The following is a 23,675-nucleotide window of genomic DNA, read 5'->3' as shown; positions in this document are numbered from 1 at the left end:
GTAGGGGAGAATCAATAATGTGTTGCTTTGCTGCCAAGAATGGATTAATATAGGTTTAAGTAAACATTTTGCTTCATGTGACTTTTTAAACAATTCTTTAAGAATAGAGGACTGCTTTGTGACATCACCTTGAGTAGTCTGGTAACAATAGTAATTTTGCAGTGATGTGATCAGACTAGGGTAGAACTTAATTTTGTTTGTATTGTTGAGATTTTGCCTTACTAAGAAACATTGTCGATATTCTTCAACAAGGTGCTCCTCATTTCCCTTGCTGCATAGTGATTTTGTGAGTAGAACAGTATGCAGTAGAGAAAGACTGCAAAGAGCATCCTGTAGCAAATCAAATAGAACTCCCAATAATTTATTTTCTGTCTTTAATAAATGGCTAGTCTGGCTGTCACCACTTGCTAGCAGTATACTATTGTAAAAGGACAGCTGAGTGCGTAAACCTCTCCCACCAATACGTAGCTCCTTCATCAACAAGCTCTATGTAGTGGCTTCCTGTGGCGATATATATAAATTGGGCATCTCACAGACTTATTCTGAACTACAGGGGGGATTCGGAGTAGATCTGGCTTCCAGAAATGTTGCATACAGACCCATTCGCATGTGGTTACATGCTAGTGCCCACAAACTAAACGTCCAGCTATGAGTAAATTGCTGCATTGCTTTGTGAGTGTCTTGAGATAGAGAGAAGAATGAATCCTGACAAATTCCAGAGTGGGAATAAATCGGTAATCTGTCATCTATCGGGCAGTTTCTTGGCATTTCCTGCAGTAGAGCTGATAGCAAATAATAGCTGTTTCATTCTTTTCTTTGGACAGTTCTAGCAGTGCTGTGAGGGGTGCCCTGATGATTGTGCAGCTCAGGGTCTCCATACTATTTGCGTAGGTTTGTGTCCTAGGGAGGGAGCTCCAGCTTTAGGTGTACGTTGGCACAACATGGGAAGAAACAGTTACTGGTTATAAGTATTCCCTCATTGGCATAGAGAATGGGTGCCATGGATTACTTCCAATGTTGGGAGAGATCATGTCTCACTGGGTAGCCACCAGTCAGTTAGGTGATGTACTTTGTGATCTATGTTGCTTCAATGGGTACTCGGAACTTGTAGAGTCACCTTTAGACAGGAGGCTTGCTAAGTCATGCTCTAGGCAAGTCAAACTCAACAAAGAAAGACACCTGTCTTTTACAAATGTAAGGACCATTTGTCCTGGCCTTACTGATGTCCTTTTGCAGGTTGACTTGTGCAAGACTGCAGTGATTATTGAATTTACAAAATTATATGTTGACATTGCTGCGCTGCACAAAACTAGGCTCGCTCAAAGTGCTTCCCTTAAAGAGAAACACTACATACTCTTATGGCTGGGGAAATCTCAAGAGATGAGTATGGAATGGGTTTCGCAGCAAATAAACATTCAACTCCTGATAATTGAAACCCCACAGAGAAGGCTGAGAAAGACTTCTTAGCCTTTGTTTGCAACCAGTGAGGGGTTAATTAGTCTCATGTGCATCTATGCCTCAACACTCACCACCACCCTAGATATCAAGGATCAATTCTATGAGGCATTTGACCTTGCCATCAGAAGAATTACCAGTATTGAGGGACTATACCTCCTAGGCTTTGTCAACTTGAGGGTTGGTTTTGGCTACACGGCTTATCCAGGTGCATCAGGCATTAGGGAAATGACAAAATGAACGTGGACAAAAGTAGCTGGAGCTGTGCTGTTGCCATGGACTATGTGATGAGCAGCTACTTCCAAATCAACTCATGCGAGGTGTCCTGGCGAATTCCAAGATCATGACACTGGCAGCAGCTAGATCTCGTCATGGCCAGAGTTACTATCCACAGCAGTGTCTTCATCACTTGTAGTTATGACAGAATTGATTGTGCCACAGATCACTCCTTGGTGTGTAGCATGGTCAGACCTCAGTCAAGGATACTCCTGGAAGAAAGGTCATCTTTAGATCAACATTCATTGTATCACTGGCCCAGAAAAGACCTAGGAGTTACTCAACGTCCTCAGTCAGGCTGTCTGGGACAACAACACCCAAAGTCAGATTGCAGTGTCAAAGTGGGAAACGTGACACTATCTTTAACTCTGCACTCATTGCACCTGGGAAAAGAAATCACAGGAATGTGTACTGGATTGAAAAGGGGCCTGTTACTGCAATCAAGAAAGATCCCTCAAGAACTACAAACAAAATCTAGCTGCTCTCCAAGTCTCAGTATTCACCAGTCAATACTGATTGAAACTCTACAACACACAATCCTCTGAATCTGGGAATGCCAGAGGGATATATGAAGCCTTGAGACGAAACACCCTGAGGCCTTGGTTCATCATGGCTGGGGACTTCAGTCAAGCCAAGCTCAAGGACGTACTATCAAGTTACCATCAACACATCTCCTGTTCCATCAGAGGCCCAAACATCCTAAACTACTGCAACACAATATCAAATATGGCTACTGCTCTATCACCCGCCCACATTTTGGCAGACCAGACCACAAAGCCTGCTCCCTGCTTACAAGCAAAAATCAAGCAGGAGAATCCGTCAAAGAAAGTCATGCAATGTTGGTCTGAGAAATTGGATGATCTTCTGTGGGACTGCTTAGAGTCAGTGAACTGGTCAGAAGTTAAAAACTCTGCAACCAGCCTGAACGAGTGCACCACTACAGTAACTGACTTCATTAGTAAGCGTGCAGAAGACTATGTGCCAAAAAAGCAAATCTGCATGTTTCCCAATCAATGATGGGATGAACAGGAATATCCACTGCTTGCTGAAGTCTAGATCTGAGGCATTCAAGTCAGGTGACCCTGACCTATACAAAAAAGCCAGATATGATCCGAGGAGATCCATGAAAGATGTCAAAAAATAGTATCGGTCCAAGCTAGATTCCCAGGCTAGCCACATGGACTCCTGCCAACTATGCAAGGTCTGCAAGACATAACAGGCTATGAGATGAAGGCATGTAAAATTGCCGGTTCCAACATGCCCCTCCCTGATGAGCTTAATGTATTCTATGCTTATTTTGAGCAAGAGGTCAGTGAGAGCACGCCCTCCATCTTGGACGTCTTGGATAAACCTGTGTCTGAGGATACAGTTGCAGATGTCGGAGCAGCCTTCTTGAAAGTCAATCCATGGAAAGCGACTAGCCCGGATGGGGTACCGGGACGAGCACTCACATCCTGCGCATATCAGCTGACAGGGGTATTTGCAGACATCTTCAACCTCTCTCTACAACAAACTGCAGTTCCTATCTGCTTTAAGAAGATGACCGTCATCCTAGTGCCAAAATAAAGCCAAGCAGTGTCTAGTGACTCGTCCGCTGGTTCTGACATCCATCATTATGAAGAGCTTCGAAAAATTACTCATTGCACGAATCAATTCCAGATTACTGGATTGCCTGGAACGAGTACAGTTTGCCACAATAGGTCCACAGCAGATGCCATTTCCCTGGTCCTGCACTCAATCCTGGAATAACTAAATAACTAAGACACCTATGTCAGACTCCTATTTATTTATTACAGTTCAGCCTTCAACACCATTATTGCTATGAAGCTCATCTCCGAATTCTGTGGCCTGGCCTCAGCTCCTCCCTCTGCAACTGGATCCTGAACTTCCTAACCCACAGACCACAGTCAGTAAGGATAGGCAGCAACATCTCCTTCACGATCATCCTCAACACCAGTGCCCCACAAAGCTGTGTTCTCAACCCCTTGCTATACCCCATATACACCTATGACTGTGTGGCCAAATCCTCCTCCAACTCGATTTTCAAGTTTGCCGATGACACTACCATAGTGGGTCAGATCTCAAACAATGATGAGACAGAGTACAAGAATGAGACAGAGAATCTGGTGAAGTGGTGCGGCGACAATAATCTCTCCCTCAATGTCAACAAAAGAAAGGAGATTGTCATTGACTTCAGGAAACGTAGTGGAAAACATGCCTCTCTCTACATCAATGGGGATGAAGTAGAAATGGTCAAGAGCTTCAAGTTTTTAGTTGTCCAGATCACCAACAACCTATCCTGGTTCCCCCATGCCGACATTATAGTTAAGCCCACCAAAGCCTCTACTTTCTCAGAAGACTAAGGAAACTTGGTATGTCAGCTGCGACTTTCACCAACTTTTACAAATGCACCACAGAAAGCATTCTTTCTGGTTGTATCACAGCTTGGTATGGCTCCTGCTCTGCCCAAGACCGCAAGAAACTACAAAAGGTCGTGAATGTAGCCCAGTCCATCATGCAAACCAGCCTCCCATCTGTTGACTCTGTCTACACTTCCCACTGCCTCAACAAAGTAGCCAGCATAATTAAGGACCCCATGTACCCTGGACATTCTCTCTTCCATCTCTTCCACCTTCTTCCGCTGGGAAAAAGTTACAAAAGTCTGAGGTCACGTACCAATCGACTCAAGAACAGCTTCTTCCTTGCTGCCACCAGACGTTTGAATGGACCTATCGCGCATTAAGTTGATTGTTCTCTACACCCGAACTATGACTGTAACATACATTCTGCACTCCCTCGTTTCCTTCCCTGAGTGATACGCTTTGTATAGCACGCAAGAAACAATACTTTTCACTGTATATTAATACATAATAAATCAAATCAAATATGAAGGAATCATGAAAGCAGTCAGAAGCAACAGCAACCAATTTGCCCATACTAGGCAAAGACAAAGATGATCATCATTGAACCTACCAAGCAGGTGGAATGTGTTTCGAGCACAATCTTGAACTCTATGCAATGGAGAACGTTGTCATTAAAGAAGCTCTCAGTGTCAGACTTCTCTCTCATGAGGATCTGGATAGTGAGCCAACCATTCTCGAGCTCAACAAGGACAATTAGCCATTTAGCCACAGGAAACTGTCATTCCACCTGAAACCATCAAAACTGAAAAGCCAGCACTGCTGCAGTATCTCCATGAACTTTTTTGTCTCTGCTTGAAGGAAAGATTTATGCTTCAGGACATGAGCGATGCAAAAATACTCATCTTGAACAAGGGGACTTCAGTAACTGTGATGATTACTGAAGTATCTCCATGTTGGGAAGGTCTTTGATCACGTTGCTCTTAACAGGTTGCTGATCATGAAATCACACATCTGCTCTGAGGCTGTGGGGCTTCAGAGTTGGCAGATAGACAATTGACCAGATTTGCTCACTTCAGTTAAAGGAGCAGGGTGTAAACAACACAAATCACTTGACATTGTTTTCATAGACCTCATCAAGGCCTTGTCAGCAAAATCTTGTCAGCAAAATCACAGTATTTAAATTGCTACAGAAAATAGATTACCAACCTGGACTCCTGGGTGCACTTCTTTCCATGAAAACTTGCACAATTTTGTCAGCCATAATCAGAGCCTTTCAACAATCGTTGGAAATAAGCAGGGCTGTGACCTGGTGCCAATTTACTTTGGCATATTTTCTCCATACTGCTATTGTGTGCTTTTAACATCTCAAATGAGAGTATCTACCTGCATGCAAGAGCTGATGGTAAGCTGTTTAACTCAGCAAGATGGTGCACCAAATCCAAAGTGTGTAATATCCTAGTCCTATAAGTTGCTGTTTTCTGATGATGCCGCACTGGCATCCCAAACTGAAGTTCACTTGCAACAGCTTTTAGATCAGTTCCCATGGGCCTACAAGGAATTTGGGACTGATCAGGAAGACCAAATATGTGGGCCAAGATTTGGAGACTACATTTTTCATCAACATTGACAACATCACTCAGTAGTTTTTTGACAACTTCTTCACAAACCATGGATCAACAATTACCAGCAACCAATTCTTTGATGCCAAAGGCAGCAGAAGGATTGCCAAGTCTGCAGCTGGCATATTAAAATTGAATGTGGGCCAACAGCAAATTAACAAAAATTACAAACCTCCGTGTGTACTGTGCTTATGTTTTCAGCATCTTCCTTTCAGGTGGCGAGGCATGGACAACTTATGCAAGTCAAAACTGGCTGAACAGTTTCCAACTTGGCTGCCTCAAATGAAACTGGGCATCTCCTGGCAAGACAGAATGCCAAATATAGAAATGTATCATTCAGTAATTAAGAACATAAGAAATAGGAGCAGGAGTAGGCCATCTAGCCCTTCGAGCCTGCCCTGCCATTCAACAAGATCATGGCTGATCTGAAGTGGATCAGTTCCACTCTCCCGCTTTCTCCCCATAACCCTTAATTCCCTTGTCTATCAGAAACCTATCTACCCGTGACTTCAATATATTCAGCGAGGTAGCCTCCACCACTTCAACTGGCAGAGAATTCCAGAGACTCACCACCTTTGAGTGAAGAAGTTCCTCCTCCAATCTAAACTGCCCCCCCTTATTTTGAGGCTGTGCCCTCTAGTTCTGCTATCCTTTCTAAGTGGGAAGAATCTCTCTACCTCTACCCTATCTATCCCCTTCATTATCTTATATGTCTCTAAGATCCCCCCTCAGCCTTCTAAACTCCAATGAGTACAGACCCAGTCTATTCAATCTCTCCTCATAGGCTAACCCCCTCATCTCCGGTATCAGCCTAGTGAACCTTCTCTGCACTCCCTCCAAGGCCAATATATCCTTCCGCAAATGCGGCGACCAAAACTGCACACAGTACACAGTACTCCAGTTACTCCAATTCCTAGCATGTTTGTCATCTTGAGTCAGCGACCACGCTTTGGCTGGATCTTGAGGGCTGAATGGATGATGGTTGCATCCCCAAAGCTATGTGTATGGCTAGCTTGCTATTGGCACACCACCAACAGATTTCCCACTTCAACAATACAAGGCTGCCTGCAAATGAACCACAATTAGAGTAGATGCATGAGCAGCTCTGAGTGCTGATTGGAATGCCTGGAGACAAGAAATCAGGAAGATTGAGGGAAAAGTATAGCACTAAAGAAATTACCAGATGTTGAAAAGATACCCCATCCAAGAGAAAAAAGCAGTAATGGACCTTGAGCCAGCGCCATTTATCAGTGCCAGCTGCGGAAGGGTCTGCCATTCATGAAGCAGTCTCTACAGCCATAACAAATGATAAGAACATAAGAACATAACATAAGAACATAAGAAATAGGAGCAGAAGTAGGCCATCTAGCCCTTCGAGCCTGCCCCGCCATTCAATAAGATCATGGCTGATCTGTCGCTGCTCAGTTCCACTTTCCCGCTTTCTCCCCATAACCCTTAATCCCCTCTCTTATCAAAAACCCATCAACCCGCATCTTAAAAATATTTAGCGAGGCAGCCTCCACCACTTCAACGGGCAGAGAATTCCAGAGATTCACCACCCTTTGAGTGAAGAAGTTCCTCCTCAACTCCGTTCTAAACCGCCCCCCTTTTATCTTGAGGCTGTGCCCCCTAGTCCTACTGTCTTTTTTGAGCGGGAAGAGTCTCTCCACCTCTATCCTATCCATCCCATTCATCATCTTATACGTCTCAATGAGATCTCCCCTCATTCTTCTAAACTCTAACGAGTACAAGCCCAGTTTATTCAGCCTCTCCTCATAGCTCAACCCCCTCAACTCCGGTATCAGCCTAGTAAACCTCCTCTGCACTCCCTCCAAGGCCAAAATATCTTTGCGCAGGTGCGGCGCCCAAAACTGCACACAGTACTCCAGCTGCGGCCTCACCAATGCCCTATACAGCTGCAGCAAGACCTCCCTACTTTTATATTCAATCCCCCTCGCGATGAAGGCCAGCATCCCATTCGCCTTCCTGACCACCTGCTGCACCTGCAAGCTGGGTTTTTGCGACTCATGCACAAGGACCCCGAGGTCCCTCTGCACCGTCGCCTGCTGCAGTTTTTCGCCCTGTAAGTAATAGTCCTTCCTACCATTCTTCCTACCAAAGTGGACCACCTCACACTTGCCAACATTAAATTCCATTTGCCATTTCCTGGCCCATTCGCCCAGCCTATCTAGATCCTTCTGCAGACTCTCCACACCCTCCACACAATTTGCCGTTCCCCCAATCTTGGTGTCATCAGCAAATTTCGACACCCTACACTGGGTTCCCTCCTCCAGATCATCTATATAAATGGTAAAAAGCTGAGGCCCCAGCACCGACCCCTGGGGCACTCCACTAGTCACCATCCACCAATCCGAATAGCACCCGTTGACCCCCACTCTCTGCCTCCTATTTGACAGCCAATCCTCTATCCACGCTAACACCCTACCCCCAACTCCATGTCCCTCGACCTTCTGCAATAACCTCTTGTGAGGTACTTTGTCAAACGCCTTCTGAAAATCTAGAAAGACCACATCCACCGGCTCTCCTCTATCCACCGCCCTAGACACATCCTCATAGAACTCCAGTAAATTTGTCAGACACGACTTCCCTTTAATGAAACCATGCTGCGTCTGCTCTATCAAGCAATTCCCTTCAAGATGCCTCACAATTTCCTCCTTAATGACAAATTCTAACATTTTACCTACCACAGACGTTAAACTAACCAGCCTATAATTCCCCGCCTTTTGCCTGGCACCCTTCTTAAACAACGGCGTAACATTAGCCGTTTTCCAATCATCCAGCACTTCCCCGGAATCCAGCGACGTCTGGAAAATAACCACCAAGGCATCCACTATCACCTCCGCCATTTCTTTCAGAACCCTCGGATGCATTCCGTCCGGTCCTGGGGACTTGTCCACAATCAGCCCCCTCCAGTCTGTCGAGCTGGATGTAATGATGTTCATTACAGAAGTGACATACACATTGGACACAGCCTACTGTTGGCTGAGACAGATAGATGCTCCTATCCAGTTTCACAATGGCCATAAGCTCGCCATTTTATAGCAAATGTATTATAAATTGTAAATTTGCTTTTGTACTCTAAATTTATAAAATTTTATATCTGTATAAAATTTTAGATCTGTATAAAATCTGTATGCCCTATTAATTTCATTCTGCAGCCTGACTGTATTCCCTTCAAGTTTGTCACTGTCATTCTCACAATACCCACAAGTCATCAATACCCGCTGTCATTCCCATAAATTTGCGTCATCTGCAAATTTTGAAATTGTGACCTGCACATCCAAGTCTCGGTCATTAATTTAGATAGAGGAGAAACAGTGATCCTTATACTGACTCCTGGGGAACTCCATTTTATACCTTTCTCTGGTCCAAAAAACAGCTTCGCCATTATTCTCTTTCCTGTGTTATGACCCCAGTTGATGTTATAACTGGATAGGAAGATCCCAAAATGGAACCTTGGCTGAAAACACCATAATTTTTACATTTCTTTAGAAAACATAGAGCAATAGAGTTACAGGACTTCTAATTAGTTTTTAACGACAAGAAAAACATTGTTAAACATGAAAAATTTGATTACAATATTCCTTTAATCTGCCTATTAGCTTCACAAATATACATAAATTTTAAGGCTAACATGGGTTACAAAGTATATCTTAAGTTGTAATGGTCTCAGTAACACAGTCTCTTTAAATACACAAACGGGCTGGTAAGACACAACATTCTGCTCTGAACCCAAATGAATGTCCGGATTTCTCCTCAAAATTCCCCCAGATGATTCTTACGTTGTGAACGACCTTGTCTCGCTGAACTCTGGCTTCCTCACAAATGATTGAATTTTCTGCTTTCAAACAGACACACACTTTCAGATGTTCTTTTAAAGAATGCTTCCTTTTAGGTGTGTCCAAAGCACCTGTGCCCTAGGAGTTGATGATTAGTTTGAGAACACAGTAGACAAAGGGAATCGTACGACTGCATGCTGGATCCGAGAGAAAATAAATTCACGCAACCATTCCGATCAGAAAGTGTGCGAGAAATAAGCCCACAATTATAAATCTGGAGCAAAAGCTTGATACCAGAGCACAGAGTAACATCATCCTGTTCAGACTATACCAGAAGATTGTTTCTGAAAAGTTGAAAGAAAACGATTGCACAGTTTTTGAGATCTTTTCATTGGGTAATATCATTCTAATGGTATCACTGGGAATTGAGATTCGATAGCTAGGAATTACCCAGATCAGAGGGACACGTGAAGCAGGATTTGCAACGTTACTTCATGCAGACAGTAAAGAAGGATAGAGAAAATAAGTATTGATTCATATGAGTTCCAGAATCAAAGTTCAATGAGGTTTTCCTTCACCTGACGTCAGTGGACTGAAAATTGATGTTGTAGAGGATGTGAAAGAGGAAGAGAGAGAAGCGAGGGTTTGAGGGATGTGAAAGGGGGAAAGAGAGGAGAAAGGAGAGAGACAGAGAGAGAGGAATCTGTCAGTGCCAGGATCGATGCGTGCACAGAGGCCCCGCACGTCCAGCCTCCTAGTTGCTGGCCAGCCACATGACTCCTGCAATGCTTTCTGTGCCCCCTGCCCCTCCCCCACTGATTTTTTTTAACCCCTACCCCAATTGCTAGCCTCCCTCCTTCCCACGTGGGTCCTGACCACAAAGTGGCAGCGGGATCCCCCACCCCACTGATCACCCCCTTGGCACTGACTCATGCCTGATGGACAGTGCCAAGGTGCTCCCTGGGCATTGGCACTTTCCTCCATGGGTAGTGTCAGGGGCACAGGCTGGCACTACTAGGGTGCCAATATCCAGGGGGACACCCCCTGCGCGACCCTCTGGGCAGGGGGTGTCCTCCCTTCACTCCAGCTGGGCTGAGCCACTAATTCCCCATTAACTTTGAACCCCGCTAGCTGAGAGCAGATGAACAAGTCAGCTCCTGACCTGCCAGATGATTTGGCCTGTGCAAAAGTAATGAACTTTCAAGCACAGAATTGGGAGCAAGTTCAGTATTCGGGCCAGCAGGGTGAGTGCTTCTACCTCACTTAGTCTTATAAATGGAAAATTCTGCCCCATATGTCTACATATGGAAACATCCAGGTGCCAGCAGCCATGCTGCTGAGCACCACTGGATCAGTTCACCATCCATTTGGAAAATGCAAGCAATACACTTGATAAAGCTCTGGCATTTTGAGCTTAAAAGTATGATTATTTTGAACTTCTATGAACCATATTTCTTGTTCAAAAAATCAATTTGACCCTGAAAATGCAGTTTTGTACAATGATCTGGATAATAATTAAAACTGATGCGTAAGAAATGAAATGTTTATTGTACGTATCTATTCATGATTGGTCACGTAACTTTGTCTCTAGTCTGCAGCTGGTCATCTGCCTCCTCTCTGGCACAGGCAAACATGAAATGAGAGAAGCCAGAGAAGGGAAGAGAAAATAACAGCAGATCGCAAGTAAAAGAAAGGTGATAAATAAAAACAGAGCACACACCATCCAAAGGGATCATCAATTTTTTGTTGTTTGGAAATATTGGTAGAATGCTCCATCTTCTCAATACTGTTTACTTTAAATGTGCTTGAAGTTTTGAAATTTGCAAGCACTAAATGTTAAGTTCAATTGTCTGTGTTTGGTGGTGCTCACTTCTGCATACTTAGCTTATCCTGTTGTACTGCAGGTAGAACAATTGTTAGAGGGCTATCTCCAAGATGTTGGGATCCAGGAGGACCAGTTTTTGGAAGCCTGCAATTCCCCACTTGCACAGTCTGAGTCATTTCAGGTAAAAAAAAAGCAACTTCTGTCACTCCCATATTTGCATTAAAACTCTAAGCCTAATTATTATAATGTAACTGAAATGCACAATATGAAGTACAGAAAAGAACAAGGTGTTTTTCCCTGAAGAACTTAATGTAATTTTGGCTTTCAGTAGTTACATTTTTTCTTGTTCGGTGAAAATGAATACACGTTTTAGCAAGCCCTTATCCTAGTGAACCAAAGCATGACCGTGGTGCACCAAATACTAGATAGGGCGGCATGCCTTTTAGAAACTCCCTAATCTGCTAATTAGCTCACAGAAATTGTTTTGATCTTGGAACTCACTAGCAGGTGGACAAATAGCATGGCTGACAGACTAAAGTTCAAAAGGAAATTAAAATGATCAGAATTAGCAAACAACATCTCACAACACTACAAAATTGTGCTCACAGTGCTGTTCAAAAACTGGACTATTCTGTTTAATTTTCATAATGTTATCTCTTACAAACAGTACACAGGAATTGGTTATTCCTTCACTTCACCCCATGTCACAAGCCTGCCAACTGACATGGACTAAATAAAAGTTAACAACTCTGAAAAATGCATCGGCAATTTCTTTGATCTTAAATACTGTTTCTTCCGGAATAATCGTTAGAACACTGCAAATGAATTTGCCAGAGGAAAAATACTTAATTGAAAACTGGTGTAAGCTGGCAGCCCGTTTTATTCAGAAAGATAAATAACTATATAAATAGATACAGGAAGTGTTCTGATTAGACATTATAACAAAAATGCTGCTCTTACATTTTTCATTTGGGATTCTTTATTACTAGAAACAGTACATGAAAAGTTTATGCAGTTCACAGGATTTAAATCAAGTCTTGGCTAGCAATTTTCTGTGTTGGTTTGCATCAGGTTTTAGAATGTCAGAAGAATCATTGTATATGCATTATTTCTGAGAAGTATTTTATGGTCTCTTATTAGTTATTGTTCTGTTCAATCTGTTTAGTTTGAGGAGGCATTTTGAAATCCTCTCATTGACCAAAGCCTTTGTGCGATGGTGACTGTGGAGAAGCATTCTAACTGTTAGGATATAAATGGCTGTTGATCTAAAATAGTAATGTGAAATGTGGTCAATCATTACCTTTTGTTTCTGCATAATAACACAGGGGTTCATATCATACTATATTCAGATTTGCCAAAAAAACTTACAGATTTTTAGCCAGGAGCCTAACAGTTTTTTTGTCAGATTAACAGGAGATCTGGATCAAACTGATGATACAGAATGTAAACAACTACTTAAACTCCATGTTTAAAATGGAAGCAGTTGTTGTCTTTATTATTTAATGTATCAAGGAGAACAGTGAAATGTTGATTTCCCTATTTTGTTACATAAATTATTCATCTGTGTTTATGTAAAGCAAATCATTAGTGGGCTCATAGCCTATGTCTTCTGGTAGGTATTGGTACCTAATCTGTTCATTTTATTGAAGTGAGGAAAAACACACAGGAGCACATGATACGTTTCAATAATGGATGTGCAAAATAAAGGTGCTATCCATTTTTTTTCACCCTTCTCTTTGCAGCTCCCTGAATCACTATTCATCCCATCTCTGCTTGCCCCCATTTTAAGGATTTTTTTTATGAAAGAGGCTTGGTTCCCTTGCATTCAGACAGTTCAACAGTTTTCTTGTCTTTTCCCACTCAAATAGGAATTATGTAAACTATTTTTTATACGTGACGTGTGATACCATTTTTCAAATATTCTCTCCCAAGAGGGTAACACGGTAGCACAGTGGTTAGGACTGCTGCTTCACAGCACCAGGGATCCAGGTTTGATTCCTGGCCTAGGATTACTGTCTGTTTGGAGTTTGCACATTCTTCCCGTGTCTGCGTGGATTTCTTCTGGGTGCTCCGGTTTCCTCCCACAGTCTGTAGGACATGCTGGTTAGGTGCATTGGCCATGCTAAATTCTCCCTCAGTATACTTGAAGGGCACTGGAGTGTGGCAACTAGGGGATTTTCAGTCACTTCATTGCAGTGTTAATGTGAGCCTACTTGTAACACTAATAAATAAACTTTAAACAAATCATCTTTATAACTGCATATTAATTCGTGGATTTCTGTTGCTTATACCTGTAATTCTCAAATGTCAGCAATAGATTATCAAATATATGATTTTGGCTTTTCTTTTCAGTCGGAAGAGCTCCTCTTTTAATAGGTTAGATAATACCAGTCATGATTACCGGTCCAAAGGTGTGCGGGCTAGGTTGATTGGCCATTCTAAATTGCCCTTAGTGTCCCGGGATCTTTAGGTTAGAGGGATTAGTGGGTGGATATGGGGATAGGGCCTGGGTGGGATTGTGGTTGGTGCAGACTTGATGGGCCAAATGGCTTCTTCCTACACTGTAGGATTCTATGATTTCTATGATTATCTATTAATTCACCTGAATATTGTGGTGCAAACAGCACCTTGTTCTTCTGTGATCATAGAATTGAACTTTGTTCAGTCTCTATAACTTGGATTCAAGATTCTGTGTGGAGCAGTATCTTAAATTTAAAGCTCCTGCAGAACCAAAAGATAGGAAAATGAAAGAATGCTAATCCTGGACTTATGCAATCCCTCACGTGATTTCTACCTCTGAACCTGGATGTATTTTTATATGGTCATTCACTTAATATGAGTTAGATTCTTGGGTAAAAGTCACAGATATAAAAAGCTAACATTTGCACATAGTCAACAGTTATCCGTATTCTAGTAATTAGTCATTGCTATATCTTAATCTTTGTTCTGAATGCCTTTACGAAATGCCTGTTGGTGTACGTTCTTTACCTATAACCAGAAGGACTATATTGTCTACCTTGTTTGAATGACTTGTCATATGAACTCTTGGGAAAAAAACCAAGTGAGCAGACAATCCAGCCTTGTGGCCTTTCCTAGTTCCGATTTTTCTGTCGAAATGAAATTTAGATTCCTGCCAAATTATCATCAACAAAGTCATTGGTTTGACTCTGTTGCTCAGGGCACATAGCTAGTACATGTAGTCAATGTTAATCATTGGATTGCAGCTAAAAGCTAATTGCAACGCTTTCATCTATTTCCATAAGTGAAATTTGGAGTCCCATATGCCAGGCTAAACATATTCATGCAGTGGAGCCTGTTGATAAGACAGCTTTTGGCTCAACTGATGTGGCTGTGCCTACAGAGAGAGATTAGAGGCAAAAGTTTGAAGAATAATCTACTGAATGTTCCCCTTTCATAGTTGCCATGAATTTATTTCTCTTTGGTATAGAGAACATCTGGAAAACAGATGCGTGCAGCACTTGTAATGACACATGAGCAATCTAATTGAAAACAGGAAGTGTTGTTGGGCTTGCCTTATTGCTCTTAATTAGTCCAGTCAGCCCTCCTGTCAACGCAGACATTACTGAGTTAAATGAACAGGGAAGAATGAGGTTCTGTTAAGTTCTACACCTTATGTAACAGAACCCAAACAGTCTGGTACCTTGTAGGAATGTCCAACAAATTGAAAAATTATTTACATTTTGCCTCCACAAGTTTAAAAAATCCAAGTTTTCTGCTTGAGAAGCTGAAATCTTGTGTGGCCTTTTCAATCTAGGAATGAACATTCATCTATCCTTTTCATTGGCATGTATGCTTAGTGATTTGCTTAACAATTTTTGTCAGTGGTGATTAATCATTACCTTCAACTCTCTGGCAGGGCAAGGAGATCCAAAGTCTACCTTAGTAGGAGCAAGAATCAAATCCCTGCTCTTGTCATTTTTCTGAACAACGTGCTAGCCAATCCCCATCCTCCTTATTCTTTTTGTATAATTACTTCCATTTTTATTAAGGAAAGGGGCCCAAGGATGACTCCTATAATTGGTGCATATTGGCCACTGAACCTGTAGTTTGCTCATTCTTAGCTTGCACCCGAGAGCTCAGTGAACTTAACTGAATGAGAATCTTTTTTTAGGAGGAATGTTGTTGGATTATGACCAGCCACCTTTCATTTGACTAATTTATTGAAGAATTCAGCAATGAAGAGCTTCCATTCACTCTGCGTTCTAGCAATGTGGAGGGTTTTCAAGAAAACATTGTGCTACCTAGTGAGGAAATCCCATTGAATGTGTATGAGATCAGTAAGATAGGTTAAAATATATTTTTTGAATTGAAATACGGTCATCAACCCTGAACATTTGTGTTTTATGGTCAGACCAAAACCAAACAACAAGGGCACAGCAGCTCTGGCTATCAGGATCAACCTTAGAATTTTTATGTATTGAATTTCCTGTTGATATCTAGATATGTGTAGCATATAAAATGGCACTGCCATGTGCAGTTATTTGGTCAGGATCAAAATACTTTTTTATGAGTGGTCTTTTTGAGTTTCTCAAGAGTTGCCTTTTGATTTTTGTGGATCCTCTTTGGTTTTCATAGGCTCCTTTTTCATTTTCACTAACTCCTTAATTAGGTGATGCAGTCCTGTATTTCTGTTGCTTTTTTAGGTTTCCTTCTTTAGTACAAAAGACTGTGGCTGGGATTTTGCACTCCTATTCACATCTGCCGTGACTGGCAACTACAGCGCAAAATGTTGCGAGAGGCTCAAATCATGTTACATGCTGGCAGGAATTCCCATTGCGATTATCCTTGAACCCCTGTCAGTGACATAATTGGATTCCCAACATTCAACATTGGGAATCCTATTAGAATAAATTTAAATCTAATGATCAGGCCTTTACAGCAAATCCGTCTCCTCCATTACATTATCCATTCACGCCAATGTGAATTACGATTGGTCTCCGAAGGGAAGCACCTGATGGACTGCTGGAGGAGATCAGGGTGGAGAGGGTCATGCCTGAGCACTGCCACTGGCCCTTTCCAGGTAGTGCCAAGGTGAGAGTGTGTACTTTTGTGCACCAGGTAGATCTTTTAAGAAACAAAGATACGGTGGCACAGTGGTCAGCACTGCTGCCTCCCAGTGCCAGGAACCTGGGTTCAATTCCCAACTTGGGTCACTGTCTAAGTGGAGTCTGCACACATTCTCCCTGTGTCTGCGTGGGTTTCCTCCAGGTGGTCCAGTTTCCTCCCACAGTCTGTAAGACATGCTAGTTAGGTGCATTGGCTATGGTAAATTCTCCCTCAGTGTACCTGAACAGGCTCTGGAGTGTGGCGACTAGGGGATTTTCACAGTAACTTCATTGCAGTGTTAATGTAAGCCTACTTGTGACTAATAAATAAACTTTAACTTTACTTTAAGTTGCTGGCTGTGCCAGTGTGACCCCATAGGATGTGTTCCATGGCTTTTGTTTTTCCTAAATTGCTAATGGTATGGCGGAGAAAGCTGCTGTTAGGGCTGGTGGCGTCAAGGCCACTTTTCCTGCCTGTTGTGACACTCTGCTTCAAAAAGGGAAAGTTCTGCCATATGTGTGTGTACTCTGGGGCAAAGAAAGATATGAGTCAGTGAGTAAGCAAAAGCCAGTTATTCATGGATGCAGTTTATTACATAAGGATTGTGCTGAGTGGCAATGGCGGATCAATACATATATAAGTGAGGAATTGCTCCAATAGCAAAAGATGAGGGTGGGGAAATCGATGTGTCTGGTCACTTGCACCATATGATGTAGATAAATCTGCAACTGACCTGTTTGGGTCATTAAACTGATTATTGAACTGTATTCAAGATCAGGGAACAATGATGCTGCTGCTCACTTGCCTTTATGTATTCTTAGTGAGAGCATCAGGTTTCTTCCTTCCTTTGTGGGGCACGAACAAGTATATCCATCCTGTGCCTGATATACCCAACAATCATTCTAGCAGAACATCAACCAGTCAAAACACTACTGTCCTTGCTGTTTGCGTAACCATCTTAAATACCTTACAATTCAATTTCTGCATTGACTTTTTAAATGTCAGATCACATTCAGATAATGCTCATTGTGCAGCTCAGAAACTCAGATAAAGATTTTTTGCTGTAGGATGAAATGGGACACTCATGATAATACTGGGAAAGTCAGATTCCAGAGTGAAACCTAAATAGATAAATCCTAACTAATTTTCCTTCGAAACTGTGGAGGAAAGTTACTAAACAAATTCAAAGATTTTTATTATTAACTTTTAACATTTAAAAACATGTTAAACCAAGGAAACAAGCAAAGAAGGTTGCAAAGATCTCCATACAAATGCAAGAAAATTAATAAAACCCACAGTATTCCTTCTGTCCAGCACGTATGTAAGCACTTATCCTTAAAGATACAAAACTCCAGTGAAGATTTACCACTATGTTAACATGAAGGCATCACGGTGGCACAGTGGTTAGCACTGCTGCCTCACAGCACCAGGGTCCTGGATTCAGTTCTGGCCTTGGGTGGGTGCCTGTGTGGAGTTTGCACATTCTCCCCGTGTCTGTGTGGTTTTCCTTTGGACATTCTGGTTTCCTCCCACGGTCTAAAGATGTGCAGGTGATGTTGATTGGCTGCATTAAATTGCCTCTTAGTGTCTAAAGATACGTAGGTTAGGGGGGGTTAGTAGGGTAAATACAGAGGGTATAGAGATAGAGCCTGAACAAAATACTTCGTTGGAGAGTCAGTACAGACTCACTGGGCCAAAAGGTCACCTTTGCACTGCATGGATTCTATGATCTAAGGCTTCTTGCTTCCAGAAGGCACTTAATAAGTACCACATCAAAGTTCATTGCCAAAAATAAAAGGTCATGGTGTAGGGGATAACATATTGGCACGGATAGAAGATTGGCAGATGAACAGGAAACAGAGAGTCAGCATAAATGAGTCATTTTCTGGTTGGCAAGATATAATGAATGGTATGCCATGAGGATTAGTGCTGGAGTCTTAATTTTTTTAAAGGCTTGGATAAAGGGACTGTAAGGTATAGTTAAATTTGCTGTTGATGTGCTGATGATTACTGATAGGGAGGAATGTAAGTTGTGAAGAAGGCATAAGGAAGCTAAAAAGGGATGTGAACAGATTAATTAAGTGGGCAAAGATCTGGCAAATGGAGCATAATGTGGGAAAATGTGAAATTATCCATTTTGGCAATGAGAATAAAAAAAACCTACTATCTAAATAGTGAGAGATTGCAAAGCTCTGAGATGCAGTGAGATCTAGTTCACAGTGCATGAATCACAGAAGGTTAGTACGCACTTAGAGCAAGTAATTATGAATGCTAATAGAATTCTATCATTTATTGTGAGCAAAATTGAATATGAATATAGAGAGGTTTTGCTTCAATTGCATAAGGCATTGGTGAGACCACATTTGGAGGACTATGTACAGTATTGGTTCCCTTATTTAAGGAATTATATAAATGTGGTGTAAGAAGTTCCAAAAAGATTTAATAGACTAATACCTGGAATGGGAGAGTTGTTGGGTGAAGAAAGGTTGGACAAGCTAAGTTTGTATTGCTGGGGTTTAGAAATGTAAAAGGAACTTGATTGAAACGTATGGGATCCTGAAGGTCTTACAGGTAAATATAGAATGGATATTTTCTCTTGTGGGAGAATCTATTTAAAAGTGAGTTGTACATTTAAGACAGACATGAATTTTTTTGATGAGGTGCGATTCCGGAATGTCACATTCCTGTTCACGTCAGGAATTGAAGACAGGCCCCAGCGCTACTACCCCCTTACTCCAATATCACTACCTTCATGCAGTGTAGGAAGACAGGATTTGGGGGGTAGTGTAGTGTTGGAGGGAGAGGGAAGATGGCAGTCTCTCAGGGTGGAAGATTAGTCAAACGCTGGGCGACGGGGGAGCAGTATCAAAGGGAGGGTTTGGGGCAGAGCAGTGTCAGAGGTGGCTGTGAGATGCAACATCAGAGGCCAGAGCTGTGAGTGGTGTCGGAGGACGGAGCGAGAAGAGAAGTGTCAGAGGGTGGGGTGGGGAGAGAGAGCAGTGTTGGAGGATGGGGCGGGAGAGAGAGCAGCTGACGTAAGTGGTGCAGGGTTGGAGAGCAGCTGGCATAGTGCAGGGTGGAGAGTAGAGCATCTGGCAGAAGCAGAGCGGGAGAGGGTAAACAATATTTAGGTATAGAGGACGTTGGGCAGTTCAAGTGTGGCAAGGTGACAGTGTCAGCGCTGGTGTCGTGAACAGTTGGAAAGCAGGGGAGAGAAGAGCAGTGTCGGGGGCGCGAAGGGGAGAGCAGTGTCAGGGCGGAGGGTGTGGTGTGAACAGTGTTATTATGGTGTTTTAAATTCAGAAGAGAGTTTTGAGAACTGTACAATACTTAAATTTATGGTACTAAATCTTAAAAATCACCCTCCCACCGCACTGACACACACTAGCACCACACTTCCACATGCCAGCACCACAGCACCGCACCCCAACACGACTCACCCTTGCATTGCACTGATTCATCCCTGCACCGCACCGACACACCCCAGCACTGCACCGACGCACCCCACTGTGGGGAATGGGGCGAGCATTGTCAGGTGGGATTTGAGCACTGTTGTGAGCGCAGGAGAGATGAGCACTGTCAGGGTTGCTGGAGGATATGAGCACCATGGGTCCAGGAGGTGCTCAACAATCCAGGAGGTTGAGGTGAGCAGTGTGAGGTATGTGTGCGTGGTGTGTTTTGTGCATTTTGTTCTTGTTTGTCTAATTGTACTGTTAAGAGAAAATTGTTTTTAAACCTTTCACAAGGTATGGGCATCACTTGCTAGTCTTGGATTTATTGCCCATCCCTAATTGCCCTTCAAAAGTTGGTGATGGCCCACAGCACCTCTGGATGCCCAGTTTTTGAGTTGCTAGATCTGTATGAAGCCTACCCTATTTAGCATGGTGGAGTTAGAGTATTGCATTGAGATGTGGATGAATGGATTCACATAGACAGCATTATTGAGCTAATTTTTTTTCCACCCCTCCAACAGAGAGGCCTCCACGCTACATAAATGTTTTTCAGAACTTGTATTTTACGAAGAAGTTATGAGGCCTACAAGTCTCTTCCTGCCAACGTATTACAAGAGTTTTCTTCTGTTACAGCAGCTCCATCTTGTGGTAAAAAATCTATACCTGTGATACTGTGACTGTTGCTGTGTTTCCATTGGATGGAATGTTCAATTCTTTGTTCATCTTGAGTCATTAAATCATGTGATTTAATTGTGAACAATTTCAACTCAAATACTAAATTCAAAGAGTTTCATGCTGATGTTGTGTTAATAATGGAGAAGTGGCTTAGAAGTGATGGGAACTGGGCATTTAGTATTCCAGGGTGCATGGTGCGTTGAAAAGATGAGGGAGGGAAAAAAGGAGATAAGGTGGCAGTGCTGAGTAGACAGGACATTTGGTGTTGGAGAGGAAGCAGGGCCAGAGAATCTGTTTGACTAGAATTGAGTGGAGTCCCATAGGAGTCTGCAGTGGGACCTCAAGTTCTTAAAATTTACATCAGTGGCTCAGATGAGGGGAGTGAAAGCATCGTAGTTAAATATATAGGTAGGAAGAAATTTGCAGATGGTTATAGATAGGTTGAGTGAGTGGGCAAAAATCTGACAGATGGAGTAATGTGGGAAAATGGGAAGTTGTTCACTTTGGTGGGAATATTGTAAAAGCAGAGTATTACTTGGACAGCGAAGGACTACAGAACTCCAAGATGCAGAGGGATCTAGGTGTTAAGGTGCATGAGTTATACAGTTAATATACAGATATGGCATGTAATCAAGAGGATAACGGAACACTATCATTTATTATGAGAGGAACTGTTACGGGGCTGTTACAATGATCTTCTTGTTGTATTTGAAACTATTGCTTCCCCTCAAGTAGCCAAACAAGTGATGGAGTTGTTTGAAAATTAACTTTGCTGTAGCTGTAGGACCCTGAATGTCCAGAGTGGAAAAATTCAGAAATACAAAGGTAATTAAAGTCTCAGTGTCGATTACAAGTAATTATCATATACCAATAAAAGAGTAGGCATTACCTCTACCCAATCATAGTTATGGTTATATCATGCATATATAAGGGTATAACGTCTAATTAAAACTCATGCATGTTATACAGTCAAGAAATAAAAGCTATAGCTCTGACCAATGGTGTCTCTCAACCCCCCCCTTTCCATTGTTCCTTGTTCCAGTGGTCAGACATGAACTGCAGCTGCACACCTTTCAATTAGATAGTCCTTGAGCCTTATCTGTGCTTACTTCAATCAAAACCTGTCATTTGATCTGTATCGTGTTGGTGAGAGGGTGAGCAGTGTAGGGTTTGCTGGCGGTGGGTGAACTTTTTGTTGGGGTGCTGGAAGGGATTAGCAGTGTCAGGGCTGAGGGTGTGGTATGAACAGTGTTCTTACGGTGTTTTAAATTCAGAAGAGAGTCTTGAGAACTGTACAATACTTAAATTTATGGTACTAAATCTTAAAAACCACCTTGCCACCGCACTGACACCCTGTGTGACTGAGGTTCAGCTTGCAGCTTATGTGATTTTTTTAAATTTGTGTGCTGTTTAACCCTTTCAGAAACATAAAAATAAAGATGTTCTGCTTTAGTTACTTAGGGCATTCATGAGACAGCAACTTGAAGACTGTGTGCAGTTTTTGTCTCCTTGTTTAAGGAATGCATTGGAGGTAGTTCAGAGGAGGTTGACTAGTTTAAGATCCCATTGATGTTACTACTGGACGTTCAGGTCCCAGAATTGGATCCTGGTTTAATAGACTAACTTTTATTTTTTGTTTAGAGATCTGAATGAACAAAGTCACAGGACTACCAATTAACTTTTAACAAAACAATAAAACATTTGTTAAATTTGAAAAGATTGACTCCTTCACCTCACCTATATCTTCACAGATTTTTAAGGATGACACAAATTACAAAATATACCTTGTACGATAATTTTCTTGGGAGGTACACAATCCATGTAAACCAACAGGCTAACTGTGGTCAAACACACACAGAAACCAAGTGGCAGACACCACTCAATACAAGTTCTGTTTATTACTGATCAAATCCCTCCAGATGTTTATCGCACTGAGTCAACTGGGATCTGACTTCTACCAGAGCGTTTCCAAACTTCACTCAACAAAAAAGCACCTTGAAATTTTCTCCCAAAGAATGCTTTCTTTCAGATAGAAACATAGAAGATAAGGGCAGGAGGAGGCCATTTGGACTTTCAAGCCTGCTACACCATTCATTACGATCATGGCTGATCAACCAACTCAGTGGACTAATCCTGCTTTTTCCTCATAATCTTTGATCTCATTCAGTTCAAGTGCAACATCCAGCTACCTCTTGAATGCATTCAATGTTTTGGCATCAGCTACTTCCTGTGCTAATGAATTCCACACGCTCACCACTCTTTGGGTGAAGAAATATCTCCCCACCTCTGTCCTAAATGGTCCACCCTAAATCCTCAGGCCACGGAATTTGGAGATGAGTTCCATAGGAATAATGGTGTTGAAGGCTGAGCTGTAGTCAATAAATAGGAGTCTGACATGTGTGTCTTTGTTATCTAGGTGTTCCAGGGTTGAGTTCAGGGCCAAGGAGATGGCGTCTGCTGTTGGACCTGTTGCAGTTGTAGGTGAACTGTAGTGGATTCAAGCAGTGCAGGAGGCTGGAGTTGATTCGTGCCATGGCTAACCTTTCGAAGCACTTCATAATGATGGATGCCAAAGCCGCTGGATAATAGTCACTAAGGCACGCTGCTTGGCTTTTCTTTGGTACTAGGATGATGATCGTCTTCTTGAAGCAGATAAGGACCAGATTGTTGTAAAGAGAGGTTGAAGGTGTCTGCCAGTATCCCTGCCAGCTGCTCTGCTGGATCTGAGTGCTCGTCTGGGTACCCCATCTGGGCCAGTTGCTTTCCATGGGTTGATCTTTGAGAAAGCTGCTCTGACATCTGCAGTGGTGCAGTTCAAATGACAAGGTTCATTTGAGGCTTCCAGGGTGCAGGGCGTGCTCTCGCTGACCTCTTGCTCAAAATGTGTGTAGAATACATTGAGCTCATCAGGGAGGCGTGTGTTGGAGCCGACAATTTTACATGCCTTCATCTTGTAGCCTGTTATGTCTTGCAGACTTTGCCATCGTCGGCAGGGGTCCGTGTTGTTAGCCTTCGACTCTAACTTGGCCCGGTACATCTTTTGGCGTCTTTGATGGTTCTCCTCAGGTCATATCTGGCTTTCTTGTATAGGTCAAGGTCGTCTTACTTGAACGTCTCAGGCCTGGATTTCAGCAGGCAGTGGG

The 23,675-nt window shown here is 42.5% G+C and overlaps 1 protein-coding gene across 3 annotated transcripts in view; it reads left to right on the top strand.

Annotated features, from left to right (window-relative positions):
* cfap36 (cilia and flagella associated protein 36) overlaps window positions 1-23,675 on the top strand; it is a 105,972-nt gene that overhangs the window by 11,388 nt on the left and 70,909 nt on the right. For 2 of the 3 annotated variants that reach the window (XM_080200405.1, XM_080200406.1), the window contains exon 3: window positions 11,418-11,519. The exons of the other annotated variant lie outside the window; for it this stretch is intronic. In XM_080200405.1, the coding sequence (XP_080056531.1) occupies window positions 11,418-11,519 (102 nt within the window). The remainder of the gene's footprint in view (window positions 1-11,417; window positions 11,520-23,675) is intronic. 3 annotated transcript variants of the gene reach the window in all.

Source organism: Carcharhinus amblyrhynchos, chromosome 12 (assembly GCF_965287045.1).
Source record: "Carcharhinus amblyrhynchos chromosome 12, sCarAmb.v2.hapA, whole genome shotgun sequence".
Classification (NCBI taxonomy): domain Eukaryota; kingdom Metazoa; phylum Chordata; class Chondrichthyes; order Carcharhiniformes; family Carcharhinidae; genus Carcharhinus; species Carcharhinus amblyrhynchos.
The sequence above is the reverse complement of the archived record's forward strand: the minus strand, read 5'-3'. Positions and strand labels throughout refer to the sequence as shown.